At 31.8% G+C, this 18,089-nt stretch overlaps 3 protein-coding genes across 7 annotated transcripts; 2 read left to right on the forward strand and 1 right to left on the reverse strand.

The window, feature by feature from the left end:
• The first annotated feature begins 571 nt into the window (after positions 1–571).
• Positions 572–6,224, forward strand: LOC123218309 (centromere protein C-like). 5 transcript variants are annotated; one of them, XM_044639688.1, is made up of 13 exons: positions 572–889; positions 1,513–1,724; positions 1,817–1,905; positions 2,039–2,141; positions 2,216–2,391; positions 2,576–3,360; positions 3,440–3,536; positions 4,440–4,525; positions 4,626–4,734; positions 4,918–5,003; positions 5,113–5,218; positions 5,302–5,409; positions 5,888–6,224. In XM_044639688.1, the coding sequence occupies exons 5-13, from the start codon at positions 2,307–2,309 to the stop codon at positions 6,013–6,015; spliced, it is 1,590 nt and encodes a 529-aa protein (XP_044495623.1). In that variant the 5' UTR covers positions 572–889; positions 1,513–1,724; positions 1,817–1,905; positions 2,039–2,141; positions 2,216–2,306; the 3' UTR covers positions 6,016–6,224. The 5 variants fall into 5 exon arrangements, with proteins under 5 accessions (XP_044495623.1, XP_044495622.1, XP_044495626.1 ...); XM_044639687.1 differs by having other exon boundaries at positions 1,513–1,715; XM_044639691.1 differs by having other exon boundaries at positions 1,513–1,715; positions 3,464–3,536.
• Positions 6,225–9,029: 2,805 nt separating this feature from the next.
• LOC123218084 (F-box/kelch-repeat protein At1g80440-like) lies at positions 9,030–10,403 on the forward strand. Its single transcript, XM_044639298.1, has one exon. The coding sequence runs from the start codon at positions 9,128–9,130 to the stop codon at positions 10,196–10,198; it is 1,071 nt and encodes a 356-aa protein (XP_044495233.1). The 5' UTR covers positions 9,030–9,127; the 3' UTR covers positions 10,199–10,403.
• Positions 10,404–15,395: 4,992 nt separating this feature from the next.
• Positions 15,396–15,920, reverse strand: LOC123218193. The gene is made up of 2 exons (XM_044639475.1): positions 15,619–15,920; positions 15,396–15,533 (listed from the first exon to the last, which is right to left on the reverse strand). The coding sequence occupies exons 1-2, from the start codon at positions 15,884–15,886 to the stop codon at positions 15,466–15,468; spliced, it is 336 nt and encodes a 111-aa protein (XP_044495410.1). The 5' UTR covers positions 15,887–15,920; the 3' UTR covers positions 15,396–15,465.
• Positions 15,921–18,089: the final 2,169 nt, after the last annotated feature.

Raw genomic sequence — 18,089 nt, forward strand, 5'->3', positions numbered from 1 at the left:
CGCACAAATCTATGTGATCCATCATATAGATTTGTGTGATAGACATGTGTGTTAGTTGGTGCATAGATCTATGCAACATCATCAAGCTGATCTATGTGTCGGTTGACATATAAATCTGTTGTACAAATTTGTGCGACAGATTGCACATATTTGTGTGACTTCGTTCAATCATTTTAGTTAGATGAGAAGTGCTTTTTGTGCAGAGAGACTATTAGGGAGAGAGAGAGAAATTGCTAGTGATGAAGTTGACTATGCACCAGAGTGAATTATTGAAAAAAAACACTTATTGAAAAGAGAGAATATATTTTTGAGAAAATGATGTAAATGTAATATTTTGAATTTTGAGAGAAATAAATGTTAATCTTAAAATATAAAACTTAAGATGGTGGGGTTAAAAAAATAATTTTTTAAATTTAAGTAAGAAGAAAATGATTAATTTTAATTACTAAAGAAAAAAAGATAATTTTTTTAAATAATATTAATAAATAATATTTTAACTTTAAATAATAATAAATTTCTTTTATAAATATTTAAACTAAAAAAAAAAGTTGGCATGGAAACCACGGTGGAAGTAAGTCCTTTGGCCAAATAATTACGGTGAAACCCGAAACTCTAAAACGACAAATACAGTCTACTCCCGCTCTCTTCCTCTTTTCGAATTATTTACACTTCTCGCTTTGTAGGATTACCTTTTCACTTGGATTATACAAAGTTCTACCAATAAACTTGGTCGATGGCTACCCTAACTCGGGGTTCCGGACTGGTGGATCCGCTGGAGGGCTATACAGGTCTAACCCTGTTTCCTCGAACACTTGCGTCGATTCCAAACGCTCCAAGACCCTACGATACTTACGATGTTCATCTCGTCCACAATTTCCTCAAATCCATGGTAATTTATTCTCAAAACAGTTGTTAAGTTCGTTTTAGCTTTATTTCTTAGGTTTTGTTTGGTTCCTGCTAATGGAATGCAATGCCGAATGTCGAATTTTAAGTTTTGAAGGTTAAAACGATTTTATTTAAATTTAAATTTTCATTTTGAATTTATTCTGTTTGAGGTTTTTACTGAACTTTTTCTGTTTAGAATAGCTTAATTAATTCAGTTTATTGGATTATTGAATTAACTAATCAATTATAACATTTTTGGGATAGGTACCGTGAATAATTTAGTTGTGAATTATAATCATATCTTTCAATTTTTTAAGCTATAATCCGAAAGCTAGTAGGATTAGTTTTTTTTTTTTTTGAATTAGTAGATTATTTGATTTAATTTTTACAATTCTAAACCAAAGCTAAAGAATTAGGCATATTGGATATTTAACACAAATAATTAACTTTTAATATTATTGGTCAAATTGGATTATGATTATTCATAATCCAAAAATCATAAGTTGTAATAAACATGCATGAATTGATTATTACTTAATCAGTTATATCTATAATCATAATCCATAATCATATGTTATGCTAACAGTCACTAAATGATTTATGCATGTATTTTTCCCGTAATTTCAGACCTTACCAAGCCCCAATATGATTGTGGAAGAGGTGGAAGCCGTTGTAGATAGTTCAGGACTCCCTGCATCTGAGATCCCAAGTTACTTAACATCAGAGGACAAAAATGAGAATTTTGCTGCAAAGGGCACTGAAAATCCCCAAGAATGAAGACCTGCATTAGGTCGTAAGCGAGCTCGGTTTTCTTTGAAGCCTAACTCGAGGTAAAGCAGGTATTTGGTGTCAATTAACTTAGAAAAGAATTGGCCTATTTTTTTAAGAATTGTCAATATTAGTTTAATCAGTTTGCCTCTTCGCTTGGCAGTCAACCTACTATAAATCTGGAAACTAGTTTGGACATTGATAAACTGAAAGATCCAGAAGAGTTTTTCTTGGCTTTTGAAAAGCTTGAGAGTAAGTTTACTGAAGAAAAAGTGTTTTGCTTTTTTTTTTTTTTAAATGAAAGAAATGTTGCATGTTTGTGCATTTCGGAATTTGTGTTGTTGTTTTGTGTCTTAGCTCTTTGGGTGTTTCAATTGTTGTATAGATGCTAGAAAAGAGTTACAAAAACAAACTGGTGGTGATTTGATGGACTTGAATCCACAAAATCCGTCCATGGCCGCCCGACCTCGTTGACCAGGACTTTTGAGGTATGCTCAGCATGTTTAAATTCAGGACTAGTTTCTTTATTTAAAGAACAAAGCCTTATAAATTCATGCTTCAGGAGGTCAGTTAAATACAAGCATCGCTATTCAGATCTTCTGTCCTCTCAAGAAACCTTAGAAGAGAACATTCTCAGTCCATCCGGTTACAGTATGCAGCAAGAAATCATCATTCCAGATGATGCATCACTGGAAAGGGAACCAGCTGATGCAGCATTTCAAGAAACAGAATTTCCTGTTGAGTGAATGCTATTGAAGAAAACCCAAATTGGTGACATCTCTCCCTCAACCCTCTCTCTTTCTCCCTGCCATATCTCCTTCAAGTTGTTAGCCTAATATGCAATTTGGCTTTTGTTTTCCTTATCTTGTAGTTTTTGTTTAACTAATGATCCTCATGGAATGAGTAACAATATTGTATGTAGATTCAATAGCCAAGTCAGAAAAGAAGGTTAATGATCTCTTGGATGAATTACTTGGTGATAATTGTGGAGGGCTTGATGGGGATGATTCAATCTCCCTTTTGCAGAAGCACTTGCAAATTAAACCCATTGAACTAGAGAAATTATGTCTCCCAGAATTGCAATATGTCCGAAGGATTGATTTAAAGGCTTCAGAAGCAAAGTTGCCCAAGCCTAGGCATGTATTATCAGATGTACAAAATTTGTTAAAAGGAGTCAGCAGTAAAACACCTAAGAAGTGTAAACAGGCAGAAAGCCCTGTTCCTTTTTTAGCTTCTCCAACCCCTGCAAAGAGTCCAGTAAGCTCAATAGTATCACTGAAGAAACTCATCTTGCAGTCAAATCCACTTAGTGGTCCATATTCTGCTCATGATATCAACCAATCAACAGCTGGAAGTCTTCCTGCTTCTGAAATTATCAAAAAACAAGCTGATCAGGTTAACATGGAAAAGGAGTTGAGCACTTCTACTGAGTTGAAGTCTTCAATGATTAAAGAAAGTGACTTTGTGGCTACGAATCTGGGTTTACCTCATGGGACAACAGCAAGTGCTATTCATTCAGCTGATAAAACAGTGAATGATTATTTAAGTAGACTTGGTTCTGGAATGGATATTGGCTCAGGCAGATCTCATGCATATGTGGAGAATACAAATAATAGCAGTTGCATGGAGAACATTCGTGAGATTTTGGATAGGCCTGATGTCGTTACAGATCTTCAGACAACTAGCCCAAGTGAATTGGATGACAAGGTAAATTTATTTTTTAACTTGTTTATATTTGGTCGGATATAAGTCCCGGTACTGAATATTACTCATGTATTCTGACAAGGTGCATGAGAAAGATACGCTGCAGGAAGCTAGAGACGTTCTACACCCAGATCTCAATGTGCAGAACTCTACTATAGAAAATTTGAACATCACTCAGAGTGAGTTGGGAATGAATATTGCTTAGTCATCCATCATAACAAAGTTCAAGTGACCCAACATTTTCGTAGTCATTACAAGTTCTTCCAAATATAAAATGTGTGGTGAAACTAGAAATGTTGTAGTTTTGTTTGGGGTTGAATTCGAATTGAACAAAACTTAGGCTCACTGAGCTCCCCTCAAAACTGTTAAAGCCGAGCTCGAGTTCGGCTCACCACTTTAGCCGAGTCAAAAATAACTAAAACAATGTCATTTTGATACATATAGGTCAAAACAATATTGTTTTAGTCAATTCAAATTGAATTTTTCCAGGCTTGCAAGCCGAATAACCATCATGCTCGAGCTTGACAATATTTAACCATCTACTAGTCTTTTTCTTCTTTTTTTCACATTTTCCATGAATAACCTACATTTGGTAAATCATTTTATTTGATATTTCCATGCTTGATTCCAGCATTGAACATTCATTGGAATTCGACATGGTCTCAATTCAAGCGTATTGAGTGCCAGTTTCTTCAGAGTATCTAGCACAGAGCTAGAGCTTATAGGTGGTCATGAGTTTCTGTTTGACTTGTCACAATGAAACCAGTTATCCCATTGCTGCAGTGGAATATTCAACTCTACTTAAGCTACCATTACCTTGCAATGTCGTGCACATTACCTAATCAGGTTTATTAAAGGCGTGACTTTTGAGTTTTCTTAGTAGAATATACCTTTCTGCATCCGGATTTAGATTGCATTCATCTTTTTGCTTTCAGAATACATAAGCATCCAAACAGATTTGAACCTGTGGTCTTATGTTCCACCCTTCTTATGAAGAGTGGAGATGTCTTTAGAGTTATAGGAGATTGGTTAATTTTTCTATTTGTGCTTAAATTCTCTTTCTTTTTTTCTCCCTTCAACAGATCAAGAAACTCCTGCCGTAGTTGAAGACCATGCAGCTGATGGCCCCTCCAATATTGTAGACACTGATCAAGAACAGCACAAAGAGGTTAAGTTCAATTTGTTTCCAATAAAAATTATTATTGTGCACTCTTTGTTAGCAAACATTTTCCTGTTTGAAGCAATTCTGATCAGAAGTTCTTTAACAGAAAGCTCAAATTGCTACTGAGGAGCCACTGAATGATCGAAGCAAAGTAAAATCACATCCACCCCAAAAAACTGAACGCAAAAAAGTTTCTCATAGACAAAACCTTGCAGGTATTTTACATGCACAATCGATTCAAAATGTAATATCAATATCCTTAGCTGTTTAAATAATTATATACGTTGTGTTTTAGCTTTCGGTCACATTGTGGGTTTGTGGGATAAGACAAAGCACCAGACATAATATGCTTTGCCTATGTTCAATTTATCTTTGTTTCTTTTTTCTCCTTTCAAAAGGTCAATTAGATCAGTTTGTAGTCGAAGAACATGCAACTGATGGGTCCTCCAATACTGCCGAAACTGGTCCAGAACAGCATAACAAGGTTAATTTCAAATCAGTTTTCTCATTAAATTATATTCATGCACTCCTTGTAGTAAATGTTTTTCTATGGAATTTAGTTTTGACTTGAAGTTCTTTTTATCTTGCGACAGGGAATTCTGTTTCCTGGGGAGCCACTGAATGAGCAAAGCAAAGTAATATCTCGTCCATGCAAAAAAAGTAGACATGAAGAAATATCTCGTAGGCAAAGCCTTGCAGGTATTTACCCACAAAAATATTTAAAATAAATGTAAATGTTTTTCAGCTTCTCTATTCAAATGACTATATATGTTGTTTTCTAGCCTCTGGTACATCATGGGAAACTGGAACAAGACGAAGCACCAGAATTAAATCAAGACCTCTGGAGTATTGGAAAGGTGAAAGATTTTTATATGGGCGCGTGCATCAGAGTGAGTACTTTTCATGTGGATTTATACATTATATCTATGAATTTTTTAATGTTGAGTATTAGTAATTTAAAATGATGAAAATCTGAATTTCTCAAGTTGGTTCCATTTTTTGGTTGTTGATTTTTATTACAATTATTAAAATTAGTCTCTTAATAATTCAAGGTTATATTACACCATAGTTATAGATTTTTAAGGTTATTGAGTAGAAAGAACAACCTACAAACGACTATTATTAGGTGAAAGTCAGATCTTTTTTATTTGATTTTAATTTTTCATGTTATACTAAGTTTTTTTTTTTTTTGCTATGTATGTTAAACGAAGTTGCAGATGCTTAAAAACGTATATCTTGCCCAAGTAAAATTTCTGTTATTCCTGCTAAATTTTATGCATGGATCTCTTTCTCATGTGAGTTTTAATAAAATTCAAGCTTAATTCCTATGATGATAAAACTGAGGAACTCTACTTTTTCTCGTGTCAGGTTTGACAACGGTAATAGGAATAAAATACGTGTCTCCAGGAAGCAATGACTGTAAACCTACCATGAAGGTAAAGTCTTATGTTTCTGATCAATACAAAGATTTAGTTGATCTAGCTGCCAGGTTTTGAGATAAGTGTGAGTTAGTCTTCACGCTGACTGGGAATACTTGGCTTCTTCCTGGATTCTTGCATGTTCTATTTTCCAGGTACGGATCATTCTCTTGACTTTGTAGTAAATCAAACAAGATCATCCTTTCTGACTATTTGTCTAGTAACTTGATTACTTGTTTGTGAACTTTCTGGCAATCTTATCTAATTAAAATTTGTTTCTCTAGTCAGTAAGCGCACGCTTGCTCGAATTATCTAATTGGTTGATAACCAAATATGAACTAACGTCTTCTTTTGGATAACCCACTATTTATAACCGGCCAAATGATTATCCCCCAATTCCCACCCAAGATTTGATAAGCTCACAATACTCACCCTCTAAGTTTGACGAAAAAAAATTTTCCCACCTATTGGCCGTATTCAGTTTTTAGTTTTAATAGTGGATATTTATGTATAATAGAATTGTTACTGTATTAACTTAGTAGGGATATATATATTTTTTGTCTTCTTCTAGAAATTATCATATTCACCTAATATAATTTAAAGATATAATTATAGTTTCAATACTTTGTAATGATATTTACACATTTAATTTATTATGTTTGTTGAGTTATTAGAGGGTATAATTGTTATATTTGAAATTATTAAGGGATATATTGAAATTTTAAAATTTTTAAAAACATCTTTTATCTTTGTTTTTTAATTTACAAAACCAATTTAAAAATTTATTAACAACTTTAATATTTTTAAATATTACAATTTACTTTTTAAACATATGATCATATATTATTGATACTCAAATCTATATTTTTATTAATAATTTTTTATTATTTTAATTAAAATTAATATAAATTGGGATACACAAAATTATTTAATAAAATTTAGGATAAAGTGATATTTATACTCAAACCTTTCGTGGGAAATAGTCATTTGGACTTTATAACATATAAATGTGATAAATTTCATCTATTTTTTCTATACCTCCCTGTTTATTTTCTCAATAAACCTGTGTGAGAGAGTCCTTTTTTCTGTAGGCAACTAGCATGGCATTTTGTTCCCCTTTTGACTTTTCATGTTGTGAAAATAATATGATTAAAGCCATTGTTCCTCTCTCCTAGACCCTAGTTTCCATGGATGAAATTTCAAGTTTTTGAAGGTTCGATCAGAGAAGAAAGCTTGTAAAAGTGATATACACGTTTGTGGATAAGCACAGTTGACTCTTCTTTCCTCCCCGCAAGGAAATTATAATTTAGCACTCTAATCATTTATCCAAAGAAATTTTAGTTTGTGGCTGCTTCGTGCACTTGCCACTTGGTCTGATTTAATTAAATTTGACAATTGAATAGAATTTATAGAAGCAAACTGTGAATTTGGATAATTAACTACAACATTCATTTAATTTGGTCATGTCACATGTGCCAGCTCATTGTTTAAGACGTTCTTGTCGCCACTTTAGCCACAACCGAAGGTACTGTTGCAAGTGTAAAAAAAATAATCAAGTTCAACTTTTACTTTAATTAGATAATTAATTATTTGCCGTGATTAATGTTAATCTCTAAACAAAGTTAACAATCCACGAATGCGCAGCCACCTTAAAATTATGGCCAAGTGGGAAATCTCGAACTTAAATTTATCCTTCAACTTTTAGGAATTTAATTACTCATTTATAAACTAAAATTTATTAAAATTTTTAGTTAAAATTAAGGATAAAATTGTTATTTAAAAATAATATAAAAAAATAAAAATTTATATCATTTTATTCCTTAATTTAAAAAATTAATAATTTCTCTAAAAATTAAGTTTTAAAAAGTGATATTTTTCCCCTATTTAGAGTTTTCAATTTTATCGACAAATTTTCAATCAACGATGATCAATCTCTTTTCCTACTAGTGTTGTTTCATTCTTTGATGCTCAATATCTAATCAACGATGTCTGGATTCAATAAAATCTAGATGAAATCCACTGGCAATGTGTGTGTTAAAAATAAAGTTAAGTGGGTTAAAAAATCTTGTGAAAATTTATAAAATCGAAGCTGGAATAGGTTGATTCCTAAAAGTAAGAGTTAAAATCTAAAACTTATATAGTCTGTTCTTATTAGGAAACGATCTTATAGGTTCTGATTTTTATCTAAAACCTATAATTTCCATAAGGTTTGAAATTGATTTAAAAATATATCTTTTTAAACTTGAAAACCTAAATAAAGCTCATGCTTGAAGATTAAGATTAAGCCGGAAGGTCTAAATAATTCTACTTAATTTAATTCTATCCCTAATGGTTTAAAGACTAGAATTTGATTATTGTAGAGCCCACGAAATTTAATTTAACACTTAAATCATGTTTGTTAACAAAGTTGCAGGTTCTAGTTTCAAGCGAATAATATATACACATGCTTATAATTAATACAATTTAAATATTAGTTTATTTAGAATAATTTCATATCAATCAACTTATATATAATATTACAAATACATATATGAATATATATGAATATATCATTATATAAGAGGATAATTTTGAATTAAAAATAAAATAATATTCAATTATATAATAATATATATAAATATATATTTAAAATAATTATATATAATATTATATATTTTAAATACTTTTCATATTTTTATTTTAATTTTTCAAAAAATGAAATCAGATCTAAAACCAGAATTGATATTTTAAAAATTAGAATCGAAGTCTACTCGGTAGACCTATCCTAGATAAAAACTGAAACTGAATCTAGTTTCGTGTAGGGTTTTTTATATATCACATCAATGGACAAAAGCCGCTGATTCAAAATTTTATCGAACGAAGGACGAGACGACGGATTTCTGAATCTGTCCAATGTTTGGCCTTATTTAATTATGACAATTCCGTAATTTCAGCCAGGCCAACAGAATATTTCCATTTCGGTATTTCCATTCGCGGAATTACAAAAACAAGCGACGTCCCATTTCGAAACGGTTCTCTGCACCGTCGTTCTAGAATCTCTCACTTTATTTTATCACTTATCCATTTTAAGTTCCATAACACACTACTACTCTCTCAACATCACCTCCTATATAAACCTCACCTTCCAATCCTCTCTTATGCATTCCATTTCCTTCTCAGTTCTCACTTTTCCTTCTTTCAATTTCGGATCATGGATCTTATCCCAGATCTACCTTATGACATCGCTTTTCAGTGTTTACTTCGCCTCTCTTACAACCAGTATCGTACTGCTTCCTCTGTATGCAAATCCTGGAACCGCCAGATTCGCCTCCCCGAGTTCCTCCGCCAACGAAAAGCGGGCTGCCATAGCCAAAAACTCGTCGTTATGACCCAGGCTAAGGTTGACCCGAATATCAATTCGGGTTTTGTGAAGAGACTGACAAACCCGGTTTATAGGGTTTCTGTTTTGGAGGTTGGTTCGGGTCTGTGGTCTGAGTTGCCGCCGATTCCTGGGTTTTTTTCTAGTGGTTTTCCATTGTTTTGCCAGGTGGTGGCTGTCGGGTCGGATCTTGTTGTGATGGGTGGGTTGGACCCTGTTACTTGGAAGGTATCGGGGTTGGTTTTTGTTTTTGATTTTGTGTCGGCCACGTGGCGGCGTGGAGCGGATATGCCAGGTGTTCGACGGTTGTTGTTTGGGTGTGCGTCTGATGGTGATCGGATGGTGTATGTCGCTGGAGGGCATGATGATGAGAAGAATGCATTGAGGTCAGCAATGGCGTATGACGTGGAAAAAAATGAGTGGACCAACCTGCCTGACATGACAAAAGAGCGTGACGAGTGTAAAGGAGTTTTCCGCAGTGGTAAATTCCACGTCATCGGCGGGTACTCTACCAATGCGCAAGGCCGTTTCGAGAGAGATGCTGAAGCGTTTGACGTCGAAAACTTTCAGTGGGGCCAAGTGCAAGAGAACTTTCTGAAATCTGCCTCGTGTCCTAGAACATGCACAGGTGGTGATGACGAGGATTTACACATGTGCCATAAAGGGCAAGTAATTGCACTAAAAGGTGACACATGGCAGGAAGTGTCCAAAGTACCCACTGAGGTATCCAGCGTGGCATATGTAACGACGTGGCAGGGAAAGTTGATGGTGATTGGGCATGCAAGATTTGGTGAGCCCCACATGGGTTACGTGTTGGATTTAAAGAGTTACGAGTGGACAAAAATAGAAACCCCAAAAGAATTTTCAGGGCATGTTCAATCAGGGTGTTACTCGGAGATTTAACGGCCTAGATTGTCATTTTGTTTTGTAAATATTTACGGTTTCTTTTAAATTTGGATTCACAAATGGCTTTTTGTGGTGGCCGACTTCCATTGAGAGGACCCATTTCTCTTTTCATTTCTTTTGCGAGAGAGCAATGACAAGTATACAGAGTTGATTTGTCTGTAAAGTTTTAAATGATCTTAGTTATTTTGGAAACATATTCACACGGGATTGGCTTCATGTCTTGGGCAAGACGACCTGTGGCTTCATTGACAAATGGCTCACATGGGAGCATAATTGCAGAATTATTAACTCATTAATGCATGTGATTTCTTTTAAAATAAGTGATGAATAAATTAATAAGATGCCCTAATTATTTATTTTGTTCGTTTAAATGGGCTTTAGGAGCAGAATATAGCTAGTAAAGAAAGAGGAGAATATGACGAAACGGTCTCTTTATTTGTCGTATGCACAGTTTTTTATTTAGAACGCACCAACTCATCTTTATTTTCTCTGCTTTTTGTCAGTGAAAGATCCCCTTTTTAAGCTTTAAAACTTATCACCCAGTTGCCCATACAGCAAGATGGATCAAATTTAGAATAAATAACATATATTCAGTTCAATTCAAACCATTGTAATTGATATATAGACAACTTAAAGATTCGTTGGTAACCGTAAAGATGTATCCCACAGGTTGTTTGAATAGTAGATAAGAACGATGTTAAATATGAGACTTAAAAGTTAAATTTTTTTATTTGATATAACAGTTATGTGATTTGACTTAATAAAATAGATGAGTTATTTATATAATTCATTTAAAATTAGGATAATAAATTTTTTGGGCGACTTGAGTATGCGTGCGAATCACTTGTTATTTATTTATTATTTTTCTTTAATATCAAAGTTATAATATACCTAACACAAATTTTATATATTTTTTATTTTTTTGACATAAAATAAACTTAAATCCACTCTAACATTAAAGAATTTCTTATGTTAAAAACAAATTTTAAGAATATAAATACTAAACACTTCAAGTTTATAAAAAATATTTTTATAATTTAAGATAAATTTTTATTTCTTCATGAAATACCTATATCTTTAAAGAGAAAAATATTGACAATTACATAATAAATCATTAAAATAATAAAAATACAAAAAAGAAATCAATATTAATACGTATCCATGGGTTGACTCATACCAATAAATCAGATATAGGTTTTAGATATCATTACTCATATGATTCGATTTGTTTTTTATTCACATCTGTATTGATCCGATCTGCACCTAATCTGACTTACACTCTTGTCAGGTCTATATGTAGTCGACCGTGGACCCTATGTAAGGATATAATGTTGGCATATTGAATTGGCCAAACGACTATTTCCCCCCCAAGGTATGCTGCAATCTCAAGTTTTCACCATTTAACTATAGAAACACTGAACATCCACTCATGAGCAGTTAAAATTAATGGTAGTAAGGGTAAAATCGTCATTTTCTCTATAATATTAAAAATAAACTAAAATAGAATTTACTTTTTCTCCCTAAACTTTAAAAACTAAAATTTTCCCTCAACCTAAGTTTTAAAAAATCGCAGTTTCACCCTAGGGTTTCGTTTTGAAATCTCTGGCTCCATTGCTGACGGTCTCTCCCTCCCGAAGCATCATCTCCTTCCGACGATTTCTTTTCTCCCATTTGGATGTCTGATCGACGTTGGAGAAGCCGTGGAAGACGAAGAACTTCGTTGGGGAAGACGAAGAACTTCGTTGGGGAAGACGATCGTCTTTCCAGACAAAGACGAGACGACTCATCGTCCTTTGGGAAGATGATTTCTCTTCTCAGACGACGTCTCTCTGCGTCGGATAGGTTGGGATGGAGTTAAAGGAGGCCGTCGGTGGAAGAGAAACCGTCGGAAGGGGGAGACGGCCGACGATGACATCAGAGAAAGTAAAAGGGTTTGGAAACTAAACCCTAGGGGGGAAATGCGATCTTTTCAAACTTAACTTAGGTAAAAAATGTTTGTTTTTAAACTTTTAGAGGGAAAAATGAGATTAAATTTTCAGGGGTTAGAGTTTCGTTAAATTTAACCGGTATGGGTGAATGTTTGGTATTTCTATAGTTAAATGATGAAAACTTGAGATTGCAACATACCTTGGGTGAGAATAGTCGTTTGGCCAATTGAATTAAGAAAAACCTTTAAATCAAAAGGGACAGAAGAGGCGATTCAAATGAACGGAATTACAGCTCTTCGCAGTATGTCAACGTTATTATTAATGGACTTGTACTGTGGAAGTTAGCAGGGTTCGCTATTAAAGTAGATTTGGCAGGTAGAAATATCCTTTAAAAAATAAAATAAAATAAAACAAAATGAAGTGAATTTTTGTAACATGTGTTCGGTAATTAATTCCAAATGGCATGCTTAAATATTTGGAATAAGGTCTGTTCCTGCACCATAGAATACCCTAAAAATAAAACATGCCTGCCTGATTGCAATCAAATTAATTAATATTTAACAATAAAACGTACCATATACACAATGCAACACACACAACTTATTAACAATGAAAGTTTGTAGAGCGATTTCGTCTTCGTCTTCGTCTCCAGTTGAAGACGGCCTAAGAGGCTAGATAGAGAGACCGGAGGAGAGGTTAGAGGGAAGGGAGGATGGTCGATCGTCGGAGAAGGATAAATCAATGTCAAAGGAAGAGGAACAAACTCTAGGGGGGTTTTTTGTCATTTTTCAAACCTTGGGTTGAAGGGAAAATATAAGTTTCTAAATATGAGAGAGAAAAATATGATAAAACTTTAATTTTTTACTAAATAAAAATTTTACCCCTAACGTTAATTGAAATTTTTAACTGAAATTTGATTGTGGGTGAGGGGTTTAGGTTTTTCAAAGTTGGTGGGTGGGAATTTGAGAATTCACTATACCTTAGATGGGAATCTGTCTTTTGGCCAATTAATTAATATTTAACAATAAAACGTACCGTATACACAATATAACACACACAACTTATTAACAATGAAGGCTTGCAAAACGAATGCATCACTTTAACGCAAGTGATATGACTCAAAATTGCATAAATAGATTGCAAATAAAATAAATTAATGGTAAATATATGCGAACAATTAAAAAAAAAAAAGATTTATAATCTTCACAATAAAGGCTATGCAAAAGCGATTTGAAGGAATGAATTTGCAATTTGGTGAGGTTGGGGATAAACTAGAAAGGCAAGGGGCTGTCATACCAAACTTATAAAGGAAGCAGTAAAGAAAATCTCCAGAGTTGCATGGTGGTAAAAGATATGAAGCTGATTCGGGTGAGAAGTATGAGAATGATGATAACGACACTATTATTGGAGTAAGCCGATACATGGGAGATGGTGAAGGTGACCAAGATGACCAAGGTGGTAGGGTAACAGTAACATGACCATGACTAATTGCTTAACACAAAAACTTGCAAAATTATGAAATTCACATAACACATGAGGGGGTGTTCGGTTAGGAAACATTAAAAATTACTCTGATAATCTATATTTTATTATTTATATTACTTTGTTTGGTTTATGAGTAATAAAAGATTTTAATAATATTCTATCATCAATAGTGATATGACAGATAATCTAAGAGTTAATCTAACTACCACTTCCATATTAAGTATTAAAAAATTATCAAAGTAATACTATTTTATTATAACTATATCTTTATTTATTAATTTTTTTAGAATAAAAATAATCTTATTTTCAATTAATATAATAAATAACATAAAAAAATATTTTAAAATAATTATATCTAAAGATATTTAAATAAAATAATATACTAGTATTATTTTATTATCTTTAACTAAACATAATAATTATTTATACTTATTTAATTTTATTAAATTTTATCAAATATAGTAATAATTTATACCTAATAATTTTTAAAATAATCCATCTTTAAGTTAAATTTTCAATTTTAATAATAAAACATTTTACAAATCAAATACCCTCTTTTAAGGTAGCTTCAAACTTTTAGGCAACGTTCCTTGATATAGGCATGCCAAGTAGCCAACATTTGATACTGAACAAAAAAAAAAAACCAAGAGGTCTCATTCCTCAACATGACATTCTATAGGAGAATTTTCTTCCTCTAAAATATAGACTTAACTATTAATTATAGGTTCAAGTGCTATCAATCAATATAAAAGGGTCCATATGGTATGATATCCTTTGATGAAGATGTAATTGATATTTGCTTAATAATTATATGAGACTGGTCTTCTTCTCAATATGTTATTAAATTAATTTACCATTGGTTATAATCTGTGATTAATGTCTTGAGGAAGAAAAGGAGAAAAATTAAACTTCTTCCAATTGCTCTTCGGTAGCCAAACCAAAATTAAACTTCTCAATATTAATGTATGTAAGTATAAGGCTCTTAAATCACATAAATTTGTAAAGATAATTTTGGTTGTTTGCCTTAATTTCATTTAAATCTATACTTACCTGTGGTATTTGAGTATGGTTATAGAATCTACTATTGAACTTAAGATTAAACCTACATAGAGGGTTGATTGATTAATTTGATGTTTGGCATCTTCTCATTGCTACAAGAACCAGAAATCTGATACCAAAGGAGTGCAAAAACCATACAAATTATCAAATACTTGATTCACAGTTGTTTATCAAGGTTGATTTTCACTATTTGAAAGAAAAAAAAAGGTTTCACCTCTCTCTCACATCAATAAAATTATACGTACTTATTTTAAGTATATAAATAATTATACACTTATATGTATCATTAAGTGATTAGGTGATTTGAATTAAAGATATACTTATTTTTGTATTCAAATACATACAAAAATATGTATACATTTATGTGTATCATTATGTGATTAAATGTTATTTTATCATAAATTCAAAATCACCCAATTACATAATGACATGTATAAATATATATATATATTTATGTATAAAAAATGGGTATATATAGTTTTATTAAATTAACAGTTAGAGATTTAGTTTTTGTGTTGCTAGGTATAATAATAAAGTAAATAATTATATCACTTAATTATACGATAACACATTAATATTAGTACACATTAGTATTTCATATACTAACAAAATGGATACTAAAATTGATCTGTTATTATTAATTTATATTAAAAATAAAATAAATAATTATATTAATTAACCACACAATAACACATCAATATTAACACTGACCTATCAAGCGAGATATGGAAATAACAAGGTGTCATATTGACTTGTTTATTGAACTTAATCTTCTTTGCCTGATCTCTTCATTCAAGCTTGTTCTTGCCGCAACTGTCGCCGGCCACAAGTATCCACACAAGCACCCATTTTTGCTGCATCTGCACCAGTCAAACAAGAAATTTCAGTCAATGTTTCCGCAGGAAGATTTTCTTTATTTTTATGGAAGAAGTGAAGTGAATATACCATCGATATCGTCGAAGCAAGAATCAATAGCACAGCCGATTTGATAGTAAAAAAGATTAGCAGAAGCAGGATGGAAAATGCAATGTTTGACACATTTCCAGGCACACGGCAAGAATTTCTTAGGAACATGTGGAATCAGGCGTTTCATATCTAGAATACATTCAAAGTAACATTTAGCGTAACACTCGTCAATTCTTGGGGTTGCTCGTCCTGAGAGCATCAAAACCAATATCACCATTAATATTACAACAACTGTTTTCTTCAACATGTTTGATGTTGATGTGATAACCTAGTCCTCTGCCAGAAATGATAGAAGTTTGAAGGAATTATATGAAGGGTAATACTGCATAAAAATTTGGCATAATGGAACCTATGTGATGTAGGGCTTTCATTAATTATTTTCATTTCCTAGAAAGGGTTTTAAAAAAAAAAAAAAAACTGGGTGGAGACTCATTAACTGTTATTATAATTTTGTTACACTAATAATAATAATATTACTATTTATCACTAAAATAATTAATTAAACAGCTGTTAATAATAATATTACTATTTATCAAGAGACATATCTATGTGATGTAGGAACTCATTAATAACAGGCCAAAGGACTATTTCCCACCCAAGTTTTAGTCAAATTTTAAAGACACACCAGTAACAGTTAAAAATTACAAACACCCATTTATGGGTTAACTTTTATTAGAATTTTATATTAGAAGTAAAGGTAAAATAGTCGTTTTACTATTAAACCTTAAACCCTAAAAATTTATATCATTTTTCCCTCTTAGTTTAGAAAACTAACAATTTTTTCTCACTATTAAATTTTAAAAGATTAAATTTCTTTTATAGGATTTCTCTTTTCATCTTCTCTGGTGACAAAGTTCCTCTTTGGCCAACTTCCTCTTCCCACCCATCTTCTTGGACAATGAAGTTCCTTGTTTGGTCGAAGAGCAGCCGCACTCATTAGATGAATAGATTTCCACCCATTTGTTTTTGCTCTCTCTCGTTCATTCATTGTTGTCGATCTGGTGGCTCAAGTGCAGAGGAAGCGTCATTGTTGAGAGGCATTGTTCAGATCGATGACGCTTTGTCAAGAAGCGTCCTCTAGATCTGGACAATGAACAACGCTTGGTCGTCTAGACATTGTCTAGCCACTGTCCATTCATCGGATTAGTTAGTTAGAAACGATTTTAAAACCCTAGGAGGGGAAATGGTAACTTTTAAAACCTTAATCTTAGAGAACATTATTAGTTTTTCAGATTAAAGGAGGAAAATGATATAGATTTTAGATTTTAGTTGTAAAATAACAATTTTATCTTTATTTATACAAAAAATTCTAACAAAAGTTAATTAATAAGTAAATATTTGAGTTTTTGAACCGTCGTAGATTTACTTTTAAAATTGTGTTAAAACTTTGATGAAAAATAGTTGTTTGACCTTTTATAATAAGATTACATACCGCAATAGTACAGGATATGAAATACACTTATAAAAAGACTTTAGCCAAAAAAAAAAAATCAATATCCGATCTTTATAATTATTATTTTTATAATTTCAATGATCAATTATATATTTATTCATTAAAAAGAAACAAAATTATACTTTTAACCATGAATTTTTTAAAATTTGTACTAAAAAAACTTATTAGTCTATTCTTATTAGTTTTAGGAGAATGCAAAAAATACTTTAAGTTGGAAACTAGATCAAATCATTTGAAAATTATAATGCACAAGCTTTGTTCATCATTGTCTTTCATCTCTTAAGAGCCAATGTTCGCCATCTTCTAACAATAAATATTTTATGTTTTTGGTGATCGTCTTTCTGCCCTGGTGAGTGGAATTTATGTCTCTATAGCTCTTGGTCATTCATGAGTTCCCAGATTTCTTTTACATTTGCTTCAAATTTAAGAAGAGATTATGTCCTTTTTAACGTCGTCTCAACAAGACACGTCATGTATGAAGTTTCAACATGTTTTTTAAATCCCTGCGAAGTGGCGAGTTTTCCGATGATTTCCTTCCCTTTTGGCAAGGAAGAGCCAACCTATTCTTGTATCGTATAAAGTTTTAGAAACCTAATTTTTCATGTTATCTATCTAATATTTATTATATCATATAGTATAATTTTTTTAAAAATAAAATAATAATAAAAAATTTAATTGATATATCACTATTTTAAAAAATATCACAAATACTCTTAAAAATTTAAAATTTTTTATACACAACTCTATTATATCATCATTTTATTTAAAAAATTTATCGATTCATATTAATAATAATATTCGTATCATATGATACGTTCACTGTATCATATTAATTTGATATATCTTATGATACATATCATTTTTTATTTATATCATATTATTTTATGAAATATATATTATGTATCATAAAACAATGAAAGCTCTGAGAGCAGATAACTTTTGTTAACTTGAGAAATTAATATTATTTATTTGGTACAAGTAAAGAAGCACTTAAACC

The sequence above is a fragment of the Mangifera indica genome, chromosome 6, assembly GCF_011075055.1.
Source record: "Mangifera indica cultivar Alphonso chromosome 6, CATAS_Mindica_2.1, whole genome shotgun sequence".
In the NCBI taxonomy this organism is placed as follows: Eukaryota; Viridiplantae; Streptophyta; class Magnoliopsida; order Sapindales; family Anacardiaceae; genus Mangifera; species Mangifera indica.